The 19,995-nt window shown below is 29.2% G+C and overlaps 1 protein-coding gene across 8 annotated transcripts in view; it reads left to right on the forward strand.

The window, feature by feature from the left end:
- LOC148231685 (uncharacterized) overlaps positions 1-19,995 on the forward strand; it is a 534,843-nt gene that overhangs the window by 148,305 nt on the left and 366,543 nt on the right. For all 8 annotated transcript variants that reach the window (XM_088193447.1, XM_088193445.1, XM_088193440.1 and 5 more), the window contains one exon: positions 3,072-3,388. In XM_088193447.1, coding sequence (XP_088049573.1) covers positions 3,283-3,388 — 106 coding nt within the window. In that variant the 5' untranslated portion in view covers positions 3,072-3,282. The remainder of the gene's footprint in view (positions 1-3,071; positions 3,389-19,995) is intronic.

Consider the following 19,995-nt stretch of genomic DNA (forward strand, 5'->3'; position numbering starts at 1 on the left):
ATTTTTTATTGTAATATTATTAGTAAAAAAATCTGTAGTTGCTTATTTTCTTGCTGTTGTACATCTAAAATAGTATTATTTATTTGATCCTCTAGTTTTATTAAAATTTTTTTGCAAAACTAAAGTCTGCTAAACACAGAATCGTCTTCTTCTAAATTTATAACTAATTATTTTTACTAGTTTGCTAATAACATTCTTCAACTTTTCTAGTTTGCACACTATCCCTGACCCACTATAAAGTAAACTTATTCCATATATATTAAAAATACAATTTGATAATACAAATAGCAGAACAGATTCAAATATATCATACTATTGTCAGAACTAATAATAATTCCTATAAAATTTGTTATATATACATTAGTCAAATAACAAAGGTTGTATTTAAATAAAAGAACATTTTTTTAGGTTTTCATTATAGTCACACTGATGACTTAGTGTATTATATATTAACAATACAATTTTATAATGTAGGTTAAAAAAAAAAAAAAAAAAATGTGTAACCACTAACATATATGTATATAAACATAAAATTATAACATACCAGTCTTCAAAAAAACATTTAGTTAGCCATGATTTTTGATTAGGTTTCCATATAAAAGGTAGTAGTGTTTTTAAAATACATATATTAACTTAGGGCTTTAATGTTTTCAATGTGCTATGATTTTGCAATCCTAAACAGCATTTCCACCCAATATTATATAAGTGTTAACTTTACTTTAATATAATTAATTAATTAATATATTTTATATGCAAATATTTTTATTGTTAAAAGAAGTTTGATTAATTCGGACTTTTTGTATTTTATCTAAGTCGAGAACTCACTCTACTAAACTTTGTGCTGAACCCTAAGGTTTGCGGATCGCAAGTTAAAAGCGATTGCCTTGAGGATATTTTAGAAGCTATTACTTGTGTACGTTTTTTTTAAATACAGCTGTACTTATTTAATTCAATTCTAGAAGATAATAAATGCTCTGTTTTATAGGAATTGCCCATGCTGTTCCCATATTTAGATCAACGCGAAATTGTTATAGTCTTTTACATTTAAATAACTATTAAATAGCAAGTGTTGTTTATACAACAGTAGTTAAAAGAGCAGATGTTATTTATATTTTTTGTTAGCGTTAGTAAAATACGTCAAATTTTATGAATGGACGTATTAGTTATCTCATTCTCTTGCATGTGTTATTGCATCATAAAAGTGGAGACTTTCTTTATGATGTAATTCTATAATAATAGTCTTACACTAACATTTATTATGTTATTAAAAAATAAATAAATGAGAAGTGGTTCGTGACGGCTTTATTGTCACACCTTGTACAATAATCATTATATTAATCGTCGCAAGCATTTTTTAGTCAGCAATTGAGGAATACGCTATTGTCTTGCGTTATTTTTAATAAAAATATCTACAAAATACATTAAAAAAGAATGATTATCATTGCTTGTTATGTGAAACACAAAAAAATCGTTTATTAGACAAAATGGCAAAAATGTCAAAATTTATATAAGGATGTGGGAGTTGACTTGACGTTCAGATTGTAATCAAAGTCGATTTTAATTATATAGCGACAGTTGGGTCATGTTAAGGATCATATTGAAATTATTAGCAATCTGTGGTGGGTGATTACTTTTAGCATTGTATTATTAGATATAATTATTTAAATTAATACATTAGTATTTTAATGATGGCGATAATATATTTATGCCCCACAAATCATACATCTTTAACGAATCTGATTTACTTTCATTTATTAAAAAGTCCATAAATCCGTCTGCAGGGTTGCTAGTTTTAAAATATATGTAAAATTCCTCTTGTTCGGCACAACAATGAGCGTTTACGTTTCTATTTCTATCCACCCTGTTAAACGTCCAGAATAGTAACAATAAATAATCCCCGACGTCATGTGCGTCCCGCGTTTTTATTTTTATTTATACAAAAACATATATCCCTCTCTCAAACGGTTCCCCTTGTTTTCATTCAGAATTAATTGAACGTCAGCTCAGACGCTGAAATATCCATCATCCCGAGCATATTTCTGCGCCAATTTAATTTTTTACACAGCCGGTTACTATTGTAACGCGTCAGCGCTTGTCGTTTAGTTTGAACAAATATTACACGATTACGACTCGTTCAGAACAAAATGGCTGACGTTATAATTAGCACACTTGACGGTGAATGCACATAAGTGCAACTATGGCGGTTAAAGGAGCGTTTAAGCGACCACGCTCGTTACTATATAACATAATATCAAGTAAAGGAAGTTACATTGTAATTTAGAGGAACGAAAAGTTTGTTAAAGAGCTACTATTTAATTTAAAATTATTATTTCAAACATATTTTTTTTAATGCTTCTGATTTATTTTATTATTATATATGTATATAAAGCTTTAATTCTGATAATAATAATTATTAAAAGTTATAAAATTTTATTTTTTATTAAGCTCTGATTGTACGAAAAAGTAAGAATGTAATTAAATTTGTACGGTTCTTAAAAAAATAATTTAATATATATATTTAATTATTAGCTGAACTAAACCAACAAATGTGCAATTTTTATCTTATTTATACTTTATTATATAACATAGCAAAATTTATTACTAAAACTAGATAAATTAAATTAGAACGAATCAGCAATAAACTAAAAAAGCTGAGCGTCCGGTATTCGTACACTCGTTAGCTGCGGTACCTTACCGCGAGAGACCGACAGTTAGTTTTATTAATAAATATATAAACACTTATAACAAAATACTAATTACTTTTAAAAGCTTCAATGAAGTATTCGCACGTTGCGATCAGTTCCTAATTAATTATTTTAATTCTTACATTTTAACAATAAAATATTACAATCAATGAAAAACATTGTTTCTGTATTGTTTATAAATATGAGGGAACGGATACATTTTCTAAATTAATAATAAAAATAATTATATGCACTTATAAATCTGCAGCGTGATAATGTCATTCTCAACACTTATGTTTATTATATATTAGTAATTAGTATTCTCATAAAAAATATATCAAACGATTAGTACAATTGAGTTTTATATATATTTTTTTTTTGTTTCAGAATCGTTATTGCGCGAGTGTCTCTGTGATAATATTCAATAAAAAAATCTTTGCATATCTAAAAAATAGTGTGTGGTGTGAAAAGTAATCAAATTATTTTGCGAAAAAATGAAATAAACCAAGACCCAAAAGTGAAGTGATGCAAAGAAAGGTGTAAGTTTGATTAATTCCGTGTCGAAGCTATAAGAAAAATCGCTTTCACCGTGGAGGTCATGTCGAGCACGGAGGGTGGGTCTTCGGGGCCCGAGGACCAGCTCAGAGGTGGCCAACCGGGTGCTTCCGGGCCGCAACACAATGCTGGATACTACATGAAAAATGGTAAGTTTACCACAGATATATTATCTCTATTTCGCATATTAACTTTTGTATTTTAAAATTTAAATTAAATAAAATTTAAAAAATACAATATTAATATGCGTAGTTCAGTTTGTTCTTGCAAACCCTTTTATACGTCTATTGCAAGTGGGGTTAACGCATAGTAAACGGATTTATTCTGACTGATTTAACCGTATGGTTATTTCCCATCCCCTTATGTACTTTGTAGATTTAGCACGTATGTGGTTTTATTGCGAACCATATAATGCACTGTTTTACACACAGATAAATAAAGACAATAGTTAGTTTAAACGCGATAATAGCGCATAAATCTTATATTTTATTACACTTGGCGATATCTAATTCTGGGTGTTCTTATCTAGGGTTTTATATGAATGCTAATTAATTTTGAGAGCAAGTTTATAAAGCAACTTTGTTAAGGATTTCTTCATCAATTAATATTTTGTTATATTTTGCTAACCTAATTATTATTTATGGATGAAAAAAATCGTGCAATTAAGATACCTATAGCATAGCTAGGCATTCTGATTTCTCGATGATTTATATTTATCGAGAAATAAGAATTCTCAACTTTACATCTCAAATTTCTTGAGAAATTTTGATGAATGAAAAAATGTATGTATTGCAGATACATTATTACATTATATTCTTAAAATAATCATTTAAAAAACACATGCCATCTAAAGTAGAATGAAACATCCTCGAGTTTTTTTCAGTTAAAAATATTTCGACCGTGGACCGTGGTTTTCTAACACTACTCTTTATAAGGCTAAAATAAATTTCTTTCTCTAATTGCTGCAGCAACGATGAATTTACACTTTTTCAATGGATTATAATAGTGTAATGGATTGCGAGAGTCCTTAGAATTCATCGAGCTAATAAATAATTTGCAAATAGTTACTTTCCCCATTTTTCATATTTGTGCTTTTGAAGAATTCCTAAGGAATTCATTATTTTTTAGACTGGTAAAATATTCTGGATTTTGCAAATATTTAATTAATGACATCAATGTCTGGTTTCTTCAATTGTACAATTTAATTATAATTGCCTATTGAAATTTTGAGCTTAGCTCAGAATTGATGTTTTCCAATTGTTTTAAAATAAAAATCGAACCCCCTTTGGCTATCAATAATAATTGAGAGACAATTGTTAATAACAGCTGTTGTTACTTTACAAAAACCATATAAAAAAACCTTTTTGAAATATCAAAAATAAACTAGCCTTAAATCGTTTTGCATTCTGTCGATTTCCATGCTTAATTTCTTTTTATCGGATCGGGTTTTTAGATCACCAGAGTAAAGATAAAACCGCCGGCCGGTTAGAGTAGTAGGAAATTGCAAAAAAATGTTGGTCATTCAAATATTATTGATCTTTAAGTAAAGTATGCATATTTTTAAAAAACTGGCACGGATCACCTTCGAAAGGGTTTTTTATTTAAGTGTCTTTTTTATTAATTAAGCAAAAATAAGACGAATTTAAGTGCTAAAAATTCGTAAAAAATATTTAATCATTCACAGACCCCTATTAACCATTTGAGTAGTGAGTTAATTTCACGTATTTTTCTATAATTATTTCTGTTGTTAATTTTTAATTATTATTTTATATTGCGTTTATACTAAATTATAGAAAAAAATCAGTAATTCCTAACGTGTTTTTGCTTTGATTTATCTTACTGTTAATATGTTTAAATAATTTAATGGAACACTTTTCAATTATTCAATTTTGTTAATTTATTTTGAATATTTTTATATATTATTCAGCTTCAATGTATTTTTTTGGCAATTCATAGGCTTTCAATATTTTATGACATTAATATAAAATATTTTTTAGTATTTTTATTTATTTCGTAATTTATAATTTACTGGCATTATTATTTATAAAAATCATTTACATTAAATCAAATCTAAAAAAAATATTATATAACGTTTTTATTTATTATTTCTTCAGTTATATATGTACATATATAACTATCTGTGGCAACTTAAAACAGTAAAAGTTCGACCACCGTACATGTACGGCGATACCGCCCAAAGGGTTAAAACCTTAAATATTAAGCATGAACCCGCCTTCATGCAGCATTATAAAAAGAGCAGTGGTTGTAAATATTTTAAAAATTTTAATATCAACATTAACAATTAACTGTTTTTACGACAGATATGACAAACATAAGTAGGAAACTTTTTAAATTCGAATTTATTAGGAAAAAAAATATTTGATCAAAAATTGATGTTTTTGTATCAAGTCACATATATAAAAATTGGTTTTTCTGTCCGTAAAGTCCAGGGATATCCAACCGAACATTTCCTGACCTTTCGGTCGCAATGGCGGATGCTTCTGCTACACTAAAAACGGCAAGTTGCCGCACACACGTGTGAGCCATGTATTTGCACGTGTGGAATCGTTAATGGGAGGCTATAAATTCGGAGAATATTCATATCGAATCCGGAGCCTTCGCTCGTAAATCGTCTACGGTGCTATTATAATTTCAACGAAAGTAACGAATGCTTATGCAATCGGACTGTATTCGCCGAATTTATGACGACTTCGCCCGTTTACGGATGTTGCTCGCCGTGGATGTAATGTTCAGGAAAGAAGAGTTCTACTAAATCATAGCATATTATAACTGGTTTGTGGATCAATTCCTTATAAAGCGGTGACAATCCATAAATACCTCTGTAAAGCTTGTCCATGTTTATTGGTCTATTTTTTATGCGATTTACTCACAAATATATTTCTTTTATTCTAGAAAATTTTATTTTGAGATATTAAGGTCCAGAACTATTTTTAACTAACGTCCAAACAAATTTATTTATAAGACCAGGTTTTATCTTTAGAGGTGGCAATAAAATTCTTTCTGCCGTTACAAGTGGATTAAATTTTATATGCTCTTTCCTATGTGCGAATTTGCTCCTTTGAGGCTATATTTTTCTTTAATAATGCTTTTGTATTACTCTGTTAACCCATAAGCAGCAACAATATGCAAATTATTTTTATAAACATAGCTGCTAAAAGTTTTACGTTGAAAATAAGCATGATACAAACTGTCGTACGTGGCTTTCATATTGCGAGGAAGAACTTTTATAATCGATGTATTTTATTTTCAAATCACTTTTAAAATAATTTAGAAGAATGCATCAACAGATTCAATATTTTTTTTTAATATTTCACTTAATCATTGCAATGACAAAGGCATCCATCATATCGTTAGATAACAGTAAAAAATAAGAAATTGTAGTATACATTTTTTATTGCATGCAATTCGTTGCAGTTAGTGTTTTTGAAATTTATGTAAAATTAGGATTTTTTATTTTTCTTAATATGTTAAGGTTTTTTCATGAATTTTTCGTTAAATGCTTTTTTGTTAAAAAAATATATGAATATTTTGCAAATTTTAAAAATAAGTAATAGTTTCATATTCGCTAAATTCACAGCTACATTAAAAGCAGGTAGTTAAAAGCACAAGGATTTAGGATTAACACTTGTTTGATACATAAGTTTCATGACTACTTATGAACGCTTGGTAACGTGCGATTTTATTACTTTTGACGTGAATTTTTGACTTCTGAGAAGTGATAATTGTTTTTTGCGCTCTCCTATTAGGCAAAATTTGGTTTTTATGTTCCTCATTTAATTAACTGTAATTCAAAATTACCTTTTCAAATGAAAAATTGCTTCGAGAAATATCATACGATAGCCAAACATCAAGTATTTAAATATGTATGTAATTGTAAAGTTCATACATAAATATTTTTAGTCTTTCATGTATCAAAGTAATAAAAAACAATAACAATAAATTCGGTGCGATTCAAAATATGTTGAGAACCATTGATGTGAATCATTAACTAAATAATATTTACAAGGATAGAGCGAAACATTAGTTCTTTTGGCATTGAATTCTTGGGTGTTTTTTTTAAAGGTTGTGGTCCCAGCATGTGAAACAGGTACAGTGTGTACCATAAGTAAATTATATATAAATAATAGATCTGTGAATAAGTTTATTTAATTGCCTATTTTTTGTGATTTAATAAGAGTTTTTGTCCTGTAAAGATTGATATGGTCTTGCGTAATATTATTGTTGTATTTTTTGGCACGATTATGTCAATGTTCTTTAATTGTTAGTATTGAGAATCTAAATTAAAGTTTTATAATGTTAGTATAGAAATGTTGGTTTTATATTAGTATCGCTTTATTTTGATTGACTTGGAGCTTATAATAATCTGAATTACTTGTGTTACATCATACTAGAATTTTTTTTTGTTTTTTCTTAATAAGTATTGAGAATCTAAATTAAAGTTTTATATTGTTAGTATAGAAATGTTTGTTTTATATTAGTATCGCTTTATTTTGATCGACTTGGAGTTTATAATAATCTGAATTACTTGTGTTACTTCATCCTAGAATTTTTTTTGTTTTTTCTTAATAATATGCTTTTTCTGGTAATAATTAGCAAGCCTATTAGATCTGAGTTCTACGATATAAAAATACGTTTAAAACAGTGGTTATGTAGTATTGCATTATAGATTATTATTATATAGACTGCTTTTAAATAGGTTGAAATAAAATTTGTCAAGCATCAATTCTCAAAAAGTATTAAACTTGGTTTTTCACATAAAATATATTTTTTAACTCTTTGTTATTATTCTCAAAATGCGATCTAAATTTATTACTACAAGTTTTTAATCTTTCTTTATTATTGTTTTTTTTTAAATATTAATGACACAAATAAAGTTATTCATAATTAAAATATCTTGATGCCGACGACCACTAACGACGACGCTAATAGATTATTATTTTGCGTCCAAAAATATCATTTCATGATTTTACAAAAAAACATCACTTAACTTTGATTATGAAATGGATAAAAATATGCTTCATTGCACAGATGTGGTATCTGGTTTGGATTTTTTTTATTGACTTTCAATAGCATCAAAGTACTTTATTTTTGTTGCATATGATAGGTAAATTATATTTAAAAACATTTTGAGTTTGCGCAAAAATTGGGGGTTTTACCTTTTTGCAAACATATTTGAAATTATAAAAGACCACCTTTCTTGATGTGAGTGATTTTATACATTATATTTTGATAAGAGTACATTATTTTGCAGCTCTTCGCTCATTCCACATAAAAATTACTCGTAAATCTTTGCAGCAAAGAAGTGAAATTGATTTGTCTTCAGTTCTTTCTACATCTCAAATGAGGTTGAAGTAACGTCTACTATTTTAATTTGTGATAGCTTTGATGTGTCTGATAGAGCTACAGCTGCTATCGCTTCCAGCGCCTTGAAGGCCTCGAAAAATTGATTTTTTTAGACCCACGCTACGCTACACATAAATGTGAATAAATAAATAAATAAGTATGTTAATATACATACTTATTTAATAAAAATCTCTCATATATACGTAGATGTTTTTATGAAAATTTTGCCTGTAAAAATAACAGTGATACTTTTTTTTTTTACATTTCAAGGCATCGATATGTAAAATACTCTTCCATTTTAAACATCCCCTTAATGTCACCTTGCCAAAATCATATTATCTTTAGAATTATTATATTACAGTGTGGCTTAAATAAATGCGTAAAAAGTGTATCAATCACCGTTATTCGTCGAATATAGGATGTGCCAGGAAGCGGAGCAAACCTGTCCGACCCGTTTCACGAGCTCATCAAACAAGAGACACCATCTTCGAAGATATCCTATTGAATTATGCAAATGAATTTCGACCCCTAATACCCACCCGCGCTACACGTGTAATTCAACAAATTATTGAAGCTTCTCAGTTCCGCACTTTTTTCGAATGGTACTATACAAGAGAATAAATTAAAAGGCATTATAGCTAAACTCACGCACATGGATAATTGAGCTCGTTAGTTCAGAACAAATATTTAACGCTCGTTACAGCTAGACGTGACGCTCGTTGCGTCGGTGACATCAATCATAACGAAATTGATTTCTAAATACGTTTGATTTATTCGACACGTACTTTTGATGCGACTTTAAACGATAAACTCTACGTTTTTCGGCTTATTTTAGTAGCAGTAGTCCAGCGAGATGGATAATAATATAAAATAAAAATAAATCATTATTTGGCAACACTGAATCTGTCATTCTCTGAGCTTTTTTTTCTTCACAATATACACAATACGTCGACACTTGTTATGTAATATTTCTGACATTCTGTGACATTTGAGTTTTCATAAGCTTTCCCCGGAACATGTCCTCCTTTTTGGGTCGCCTGGGAGCGTCCGGGAATTTACATTTGTCAGTTTTAAAATTTAATATTTGTTCTCGTAATGTGCAATGGCGTAAAGTACGGGCGTAATATCACTCTCACTCCCACTCCCACTCCCACTCCCACAATTAAAATTAATAACGGTGGAACAAAATAAAAGTGACTAAGCACGTTTCTTCCGCGTATTTCGAATAACACGCATTTTGCCTTAAACTTCCTACTTTACATTACACGCGTTGAAAAGCGCCGAAACACGCATTACACGCAATTTCTTTCGAAAGTTTTGCATTAGCGAAAAGTTTTGAGGGTCTCTGGCCGCCGTTCGCGGGTCTATTTCACGCGAAAATTCTTTTCAAACCGCGGCGACGCACTATGCGGCCGTACATCGTATCGGTCTCAAAATTAGGTTTACTATTTTTTTTGTTAAATATGTATATTCGACATGAAATACGGTTTTGAGCTTAAGTCAAATAGTTCCACAAGACTAGGCTTTATTCCTGACTTTATATTGAAGGGCGCCAGGTTAATTACCTTGCTCCTCTTCGATATATTATTAATTTATCGCTTAAAACTTCATCGTTTCTCGATTTGTGCGAGTCATCCCGATCCATGAAAAGAGTGATAAATCGTGTTTTGAACACTTGCTAAGTTGCTTAATATAATTATTCACAGATATATTCACAATCACTAGTAAATCAACAAAACGGGTTTAATTCGCATCGTTCCATAGTCATCATTCTTTTGCGCCTTTCGAAGACGGAGACAAAATCTTCTGATTTCAAAATTTAATTCTATGTAATTTAAAAGTATTCGAGAAAGCTTGCCATGACCTACTTCTTCAGAAGTTAAGCAACTTTGATATTTCGCTCATTCTGAAGTACCACAAGAACCGATCTAAGTGCTATGCTCTTTTTGCTCTTAATTAATAATATGCATGGGGCAATTAATACATCGGAATATTTATTATATGCTGATTACTTGAAAGCGTTTTACTGTATTCGCATGAACTCAGATTCAGTTTCTCTATAAAAGACCTGAAGTTGCTGTAGAGGTAGATCGATAAATGACTACCTTTATAACAAAAAAATTACAAAGTTTTTAATTTGTTAGTAAATTTAGCTAATTCTACAATAATTTTAGTTTTTTAAAATTATTATCTTAGTCTAGATTATTCATCATTTGAGTGCCACGCGTTTTTTTCATATTATGTAAAGATTGCCAGCAATTTCTTAACTAAAAAGAGGGATATAAAAAAACCCACAACTTTTTTAAATAAGAAACAATCGTAATATTTGTATACACTATAATAAAAACATAACAGTTGCTAAACATATGTACATGGCAAAACCTTAATTTAATTAATTAATATATAAAAAAATATTAAAAAATTATATATGGTTTTCATGATATAAAAAATAATTTGATTAATAAAGTTTATAACTTTTCTTCATATATTACAAATTTTTATTAGACATTATTATTAGGCTGCACATGCAATCATTTTTATGTAACTTAAAATATAATATTTACGTTTTTGCTGGCCTACACATATTCCGTGTACACCTTTTTTACATCTGACACAAATTAGGTTAGATTTTTTTATAGGTTATTTATTTTGGGAACTGCATACAATTACGACAAGGTAATTTTTCCAACACTCTTAATTCTGTTGGAAAAATTCTCATTTCCGCTCAATTTTTTCAATTAAACTTGACGTATATTAAAGACGTAGCATATATTTACTACCCACGTTTATTTTATAAATGATATAAACTTCTAGGATCATACGGAAATATTATAGATATTCTAGAGTTTTTCTTCATCAAGATAAACATACAGCATTTTGTCAGATTCATCTACACCTCCTATGTATCTATTGTAATAAAAATTACTTCCATGCGTAACCTAAGATATTTGCCAGATTTTGCCCAGGGAATCGCCTTACCGTTCATTTTTATTTGCGACAAGAGAATCACCCTTGTTATACGTGAGAACACGATAGCTTCTGTTTTTCCGTCATTTATTTTTATCTTCCACTTGCTATTGAAGTTGTGTAGTTGCCTTAAACCGCTTTGAAGTCTTTTGCCGATTATTTTCCTGCTTGAATCATCCGCATATTGACAGTACTGTGGAGCTGGAACGTCATGGATAACAAAAAAAGGGCCGAGAATGCTACCCTGCGGCACTCCCATTGGTTCTTTTCTCGGGACTGGGTTTTCTCCTTTTTATTTAGAAGCTAAATTTTCTGTCGCAAAGATAATCATCAATTATGTGAATAAGTGAAAGAGGAACTTTAGCTTTGATTAGCTTATATACCAATCCATCATGCCAGTTTACTGCCGTCATTTAGCAAATATTTGAAAAAATCATATAACCTCGATTACAGTAATCTCTTAATAGCGAACTTATTCACAAACAATTATTTGGTTTTCGCGAACATCATTCGACTGCGAATCAACTTAACATACTAACAGAGCAGATATGTACCAATTTTAATATGCAAAAAAGTTCTAATCTTTAATTGCTAGACATAGAAAAGGCCTGTGATTCAGTATGGAATGACGGATTAATGTATAAACTTTTTAAGTACGGAACTCGTTATTATATTATCCACATTTTTCAGTCCCATCTGAAAAATCTAACCTATATTGTTTCGCTAAATAATACATTTTAGATTTCGCGTAAAATACCACCTGGTGTACCTCAGGGAAGTATACTTGAGCCGTTTCTCTTTATTTTATATACCAATGATTTTCCAATTTGAAAAATACTAAACTATCAATGTACGCTGACGATACAGCAATCCTAGCTAGTTATTATGGCGCCACTAAAACTATTATTAATTACCTTAAAGTTATTATATAATACACCGTTTTATAATAACCTTAAAAAACTCCAAACCAGATATTTAATTCCTACCATTAAAGAACATTGTTATTTTTGAAAAAGTTTTTTGTCAAAAATCTAATGTGCGAAAATCTTTTTAGCATTTTATATTTATTAGAAAGTAAATATTTTTTTTATCAAATATAATGCGTTTTAAGATCTTTTGAAAGTAGCCATAATTTTTTCCAAATACCTAACTAAATTGCAAATAATAGTATCTGCAAAAATAATCTTGTTTTTATAAGTAGCATTTATTATTTTATAATTATTAAATTATTAGTCTTAGCTACAAATATTTGATATAAATAGAAAATATCAATTCTAATTACCATTTTCAACTTTATAAGTAGCACTTTATAAATTACAAAAAAATGTATTTAAATAGTCAATAATATTAGGTTAAATGTTGTTTAAAAGTGTGCCTTGCTTCATCAATTAAATATTTGTTTTACTTGCTTTTTGATATTCTAAAATTGCACAAGGTACACTAATATATTAACGAAATTTGCTACGTTACAATTTATTATTAACTGATATATAAATAGAGTATTCCAAAGGTGGGCGAATAAAAATTTAGTCGTTGAAAAGTGTGCGATGAAAAATTTGCCGTTGAAAAGTGGGCGATGAGTCAATTAAGTTTATAAATTATTTGAAAAACTGTTAAAATTTTTCCGATAAGGATCTTACAATTCCAATTACTTATCGCTCATCATTTTATTAGCGTCATTTAATAAAATATAAAAAGAATAATCATAATGCTTTTAAAATAGACTTTGGGGAATAAAATTATTAACCAACAGTTTAGTTTTCGTGAAACTCACTCGAAAACACATCAACCTAATAGTTTAACAAAGTATATTTGGGCTAATTTTTATATGAAAAAGAGTACGAATCTTTTATTTCTAGAAAAAGTTTTTAGCACGGTATGGCAAACATAAGACCCCTAACTATCTGCTACGTTAAATACGATCATAGCTGGATTTCTTCTGGAAAGTTTGCTCTTGCCGTTTCTCTTTATATTGTATACGAACGATATCCGAAAAATAAAAAAACATGTGTATAAATATGTGATATAGTGCTTATAAAATAATTTACAAAAATCTTGAATAAATATTTCGATAAGTGGAAACTTAAATCTAATGCACCTAAGAAGTGAAAGCTATATTATTTTACTAAGTAATAAACACTTGATATTGCGTAAAATTCTAGCGGAGTTCCTCAGAGAATATTGCTCAGGCCGTTTCTCTTTATATTGTATACCATCCTCACTACACGGCGCCAATGAATCCAACCGGCACATGTGAAACCGGCCCAAAGGGCTTGCCGCCATTGCGGCCCTCAGACCAATACTTATTTAAAGTAGCACGCTAGCTATCAAAAATAAAATTCTTTTTTATGAACAAATAATTAGACCCATTTCAATATATACCTGCCAGGTATGAAGTGACACCAGTAATACTATTTTTTTTAATTACAATTTATTTTATACTTATTTTAAAAAACTGCCTACTAGCCTATAAATAGAAACAATTAAAGAACACTGTCATTTTATACAAAAAAATATTATAAAAATATCTCGCGAAACAACACAACAAGCACAAAATGTTAAAGCACAGATTGCTTTAGAGGCTAAAGACAACATGCCAATGGTTGTAGTTCTGCAATGAAATATACTCAAATTATCACCTAATTTTTTTCTGTATTTTATTTTTTTTTGCTTGTATTGTAAAAGTGTTTTTAATGTTTTCCTTTTATCATTTGGCACATTCAGGTGTATACAAATACTGTTTTTGGTTGATTATTGCGCATAGCGAATATTTCAAACAGCAAAAATGCTGATCATAGATGATTTGTAAACAGATACATGTACAATATATCTAAGAATACGTCAATATGTATAAAGAAATATCTGTATACATATATAACATATGTTATTATGTGATTTTAATTTTTAAATATCATGTTTTAAAATATTTTACAATTATATTATTAATTTATAATTTTTCACTTTAAAATAGAGTAAAATATAAAGCCGTTTAAATTAAAAGTTAAATTCCTTTGACAATGAACAATCACTGATGTTCAGAATTTTCGCTGTGTACAATTTTTATTTGCGCAATAATCCGGTCACTACTTTTTGTTTATCAAGAAATATGCATTCTTAATTTACCGTATTAAGAATATCTGATAGTTAACTTTCCGGCCTTAAATCCGCATTAGTATTTTCCAACAAACTTTTTTTGTATATGTTTGTTGTCGGCTAAATAATGTAAGGACCGAAGATAGAATTACTAGACGTCGGATATGTTACTATTGACTTTTGCCTTCTTATCTGGACTCCAGTCGAATTTTCAATTAATATTTAATTATTAAGATATCATTCTTTTTAGATATAACCTGTTCAGACTTTTATCAAAAAGTCAGTTGTTATTTTTTTTAATCTAAAGCGGAACGAAGTACTATTTATTACATAGTAACAGCTAGCTTCAAAACGTTCACGTTTTCCCGCATTGTGCACCGCGAAAAAACGTGAAAAACACCATGAGAAAATATCTCCGAGGGCTGGCGGAATTTTCACGGTCACTCGCGGCTGTGGCGAATAAATAATTCACCTGTTATTGATGATCGGTCGCGAGAAAGGGGCTCGGCGTAATAAATTGCGGGGCTTCGGGTGAACGAAAGAGGAACCGCGAGTCATGTTCGGGCATTAATCTCTAGGCCGAGAAAATAAATATGTAACATATTTGGTTTTTTCTAACTTATTTTTTATGCGCTAGTAGAAATTTCAAGTATTTCAGGTGTGGTGGGCGAATTTGCATAATTCGATCAAATCTCGAGTGCTTACTCGGGCGAGACGATTCAATATTTAGCGTGAAACGGCAATTTGGCAATGGCGGTCGGGATTTGCCTGTATCGTGTGTCAGAAATATTTATATGTATGGGTAAGTCCAAAAGTATTTGAGCTGTGTTTGAAATGTGGAACGGCAAAAAATTCTACCTGTCAATATTAAATTATCAATTATCATTTTTTCCCTTAAAATACGAAAATGCGATGTTTAAATATACTAGCTAATTTATTATTATCGAAATTTTACCTAGTAATTTAGAATTATTAATTAACCCCTATAATATTCACCACATAATTTTTACGTATTTTAATAATGTAATTTTATAAAACTGTGCTACAGCAAAGCCATTTATTTTACTTCGTGAACTTTGTGCAATTCTGATTTATTTGTCATCAGAAAACAATATTGCAGTTGATTCGGAATAAAATATGTATAGATTAGAAAAATATATATAATAAAATTTTATTTATTTACAAGCCGCTAAAAAAAGAACATTAAACATTAAAGATAAAAATGTGTTGCTATTTTAAATCATAGAATATACAGAACTTGTTACTATTCATCAGGCTCCCACACCACACCAGGCAGCCCTAATTAATTGTTCATAAATTGAAATTTAATTTTTGCTAGCTAGCATGCTATTAAATATTGGTCTAAGGGCCGCAATGGCGGCAAGCCATTTAGAGCGAAGTTGCCAAATACAATATGTTAAATAAGTTCAGGTGTAATTTCAGATATTTACCGCTTGTTTTTAGTTTTATATTATTGCCTTCTGTATTTGTTTTTTTTTTAATTATTGCTTATTGGTGGATATTATGCAATTTTTTAAGATTAGTATAAAAGGTATATTATATATTATTTTTCTAGCTGTGTTTTTAATGACTTTAAATTGGTGTTACTCCGCATTTTTTTTTAAATAATACTTATTTTTAAGCTTAAATAGTGCAATAAATATAATACATGTTAAATTAAAAATAAATATTAAAATGTATTGGTTAATTAATTATAGAATAATAGTTTTTTTTAAACATCTTTTAAGAGCTCATTTATAAAGTTCATATAATGTACAGATTGAACTTCACTTGATTTCTGTAAAGTTGTCAGTCAAATACAGGGTGATATTTTAATTTTTTTTCATTTTAATGCTAAACGTTACCCTTAATTGACTTATTGTTACATAAAAGGCGTTAGTCCAATGCATTTTAATAAGGTAAATACAATAAAAAATTGCAATGTAAGTTTTAAAACACCAGACTGAAACCAAAGTCTGTAAATTAGTGACATATTTTTTTATTGAATATTTGAGCTTACAAATAATGTATATTATTATGCAATTTTATTTTATTCATCTGTGAGAATAGTAAAATTTGAGAAAATCTGTCATGATTAACGGAATTAATTATATATTGATCACTAGTTATGATCTTCCAGAAAGGACAAAAATTAAAATCCTTATGGCATTAGAATCTAGTTCTTTCATATATTAGTCACTCAGCTATAGAAAATATAACACGTGATATGTATTTATGCGCTTTTTACCTACAAAAGCAGTTACTATTTTATTATCTTTAAAATTTCTGTGAAGTTTTATAAAAATTGTCGTTAATTTTATCGATTTATTATAAGTGCTTTTATATGTTATTGCTGTATTAAATGTAAACTTCTTAATGGATCATGCTGTTTTATAATAAATAAGACATTTATTCTTTGCACGTACGGAGCGGAAGTGAAAATCAATTCCGGACAAATAAAACATAAATTTCGATTTAAAATAATTTTTCTGCAAGAGCGCTAGCTAGAGAGGCGAGAGTGCCACTTTTTAGGGACACTTCGTCCGAAGAAAAACCCTCGTAAAAGTTGATTAAGGAAAGTGGCGCGATGGAATACCAATGAGGATTTTCTTAAGGTGTCAAAGATTCAGCACGGACGGCCACCACCCCCGAGGTACGCTTTGAAGGTGCAAAATGCCCCGAAAAACGGACGTGCTCGCGCGTCACATTGTAATAATTCCACGGTGTTTATTGACGGGCTCAAACTATAGTGTGTAGTAACCGTTTGTGTACATTTTGTATGAATAAACCAGAGCCGTAGAAAAATAAATATAAACGATTCAACACGCTTTCGAGATGGGGTAGGTCCTCTTATCCTATTGCTGGTAAATAAATATTCGATCGGGTATGTGAGGATCGTGTTTATGTTGTCGTATATATTAATGATCTCGAATCCCTTTTTACGTGCTTTTTTAGGCATATAACATTGTACTCTAAGTTGAAGACAGTTTGCGCTACTGTAAAAGAATAGGCACACACATTCAATATGTATTGTATGATTTTTAAAAAAAAATACTCTACTGTGTAGTTGTGTAATACTTTACTGGCGAATAATCTGTATGAGACGTTCTGACGATGCTGTATTTATTTATTGTAAAAAATAAACAGCTGAGCTCAGTAGTATCTCTAGGTCTATAGCGAATTTGATGACTAATTGAAGACTTTAGTTGTTTCGGGTGTAGTATTTAGCGTTAGAATGTTGGTAGTGGGCCGGCGGGATAGTTCTTCGTACGCGTACCGATATAGATTAGGCGTGCAGGTGCCACCCAGATAATTACTGATTCTGTATACATATCACATTCTTTTGTATACATGAGTTAATATTTTGCATTAGATATTTAAATTTAAATACAGATAGTGTAATATAAGTGACATAAAAAACGGTTAAAAAACATCTCCGATAGAACTTTCCAAAAAAACTTTTTAAGTTTTGCTAGTTACTAATTTTTTCGACCGGCTTAAAAGCTTATTTATTTGAATACTATTAAGTAATAATTTCATTTAATAATTATATGTTTTTTTTGCTTCGATAAATATTTTGCTCATTCTGGAGTTCTACAAGGGTATAAATTACGTCCTCTGCTTTGTCGGAATTTTTTACAATTTAAGCAGATATACTTTCGTTGATGACTTGAGAGTAATGTTTCAGAAAAAATAGAGATTTTCGTGTTCATTGCCAAAATTTGTAATAAGGCGTCGAGGATGCTCGGCTTTGTTATGCGGAGCGCGTGTAACTTTAATAATTTATTACCGATTCACATTCTGTACAATACGCTGGTTCATAGCGTACTTGATTAGGGCTTCATTGTCTGGAATCAGAGCGAAACAAAGTACTACATGTTGTTGGAAAATATCAAGTACGGGTCTTAATCGTATTTGTATTCTAGTTACTTTTTGCTAGTATCACTTAGATATTATTAAAAATATTATATATTCCTTAGTTAATTAAATTAGTATTTAATAATTTAATTTATTATTTATTAAAATTAAATATCTAGTAAACGTATGTACTATATATATTATACATGTTTTTCACCCTTATTATACAAATTTTATTGTTTTTTTTTAGCTTAATTAAACCTAAAACTTAAATTGAAAAACAGCTTTGTAAAATCTTTAAGCAATTCAGGCTTTAAAAATAAAGCATAATGCGGTTTTGAACGACGTTTGAAATTGCTACGTTTATACAATGTTTCCAGACTATATCTATATGAAAGCAGATGTAAATATTAAGTACAAGGTATTAAAGTTTGAGCTACTTTCTAACTTTGGAAATATTTCTGAATGTATTTCAAATTTATTGGATCGACTTTTTTATTTATAAATTTGGGTCGTCCGGTGTAATTTACAATTTAAAAAATATATGATTTAATACATATATTAAAACCTTAAATTAAACGCATTAATTAGGAAAGCAATGCGTCATGCCATCATTCAATTTTTAATATCTCTCTCCCCCAGTGTGTCATTCCTTTCTTATTAGCGTTGCTAGGCTGAAAAAACGGAAACTAATGGGAAAAATTTCACTTTATGAACAGTGAAACTCTCGCCCACGCAAAAAGTTTGCCTGACCTCAGGGAAACTTATAGGCATTCTCCAAAAATGATATTCTGCAAAAAATTAATATAACCCGCCAATATTTCACGACATAAAAAAAATAATAACTTTTTTCATTACTGCAAAGCGTTTTACATTTTTATTTATAAATATTTATATGATATATTTATATGCATATGTATTTAAAATGAGACTCTTGCGTGAAATATTGATAACGCGAAGACTATATTTATAGAGCTTGTGTACTATAAAAAAGTTATGATTGCACAATTTCGTACGCACTTTATTTATCAAGAGGCTGCTTTAGTACATTTTGCAAGTTTGAAATTGTTTTTATTTTACTCTTGGAAGCGTAGAAATTGCTTAGAAGTTAAATGAGATTTGTTTGGTTACTATTCCGTGGCAGGTGAAAATAAGAGTTTTTTTATGGATTTCTAGTATTAGTTTAAAACTAATATTTTTATATGAAAATAACTCATGTCATTGATGTTAAAAATGTAAAGGAGATACTTGAACTATTGTTAAATAGTTGACATTATATTATTAATGTTTATATTATTTAAAAAATCAGCTTAAATAATAAAAATGAGCTGAAACATATAATTTTACATCTCAATTGTAATCCATGATAATTGCATTATAACAATTGGAATGTTATTTTTAAAAATGTCTGTTTTAACTTCAATATGATGATGTTACAAATTTTTTCATTATTCTATCTTGGAAGTCAATTTTA

The sequence above is a fragment of the Plectrocnemia conspersa genome, unplaced genomic scaffold (genome assembly GCF_051122295.1).
Source record: "Plectrocnemia conspersa isolate PC_06_02 unplaced genomic scaffold, ASM5112229v1 ptg000009l, whole genome shotgun sequence".
Taxonomy (NCBI): Eukaryota; Metazoa; Arthropoda; class Insecta; order Trichoptera; family Polycentropodidae; genus Plectrocnemia; species Plectrocnemia conspersa.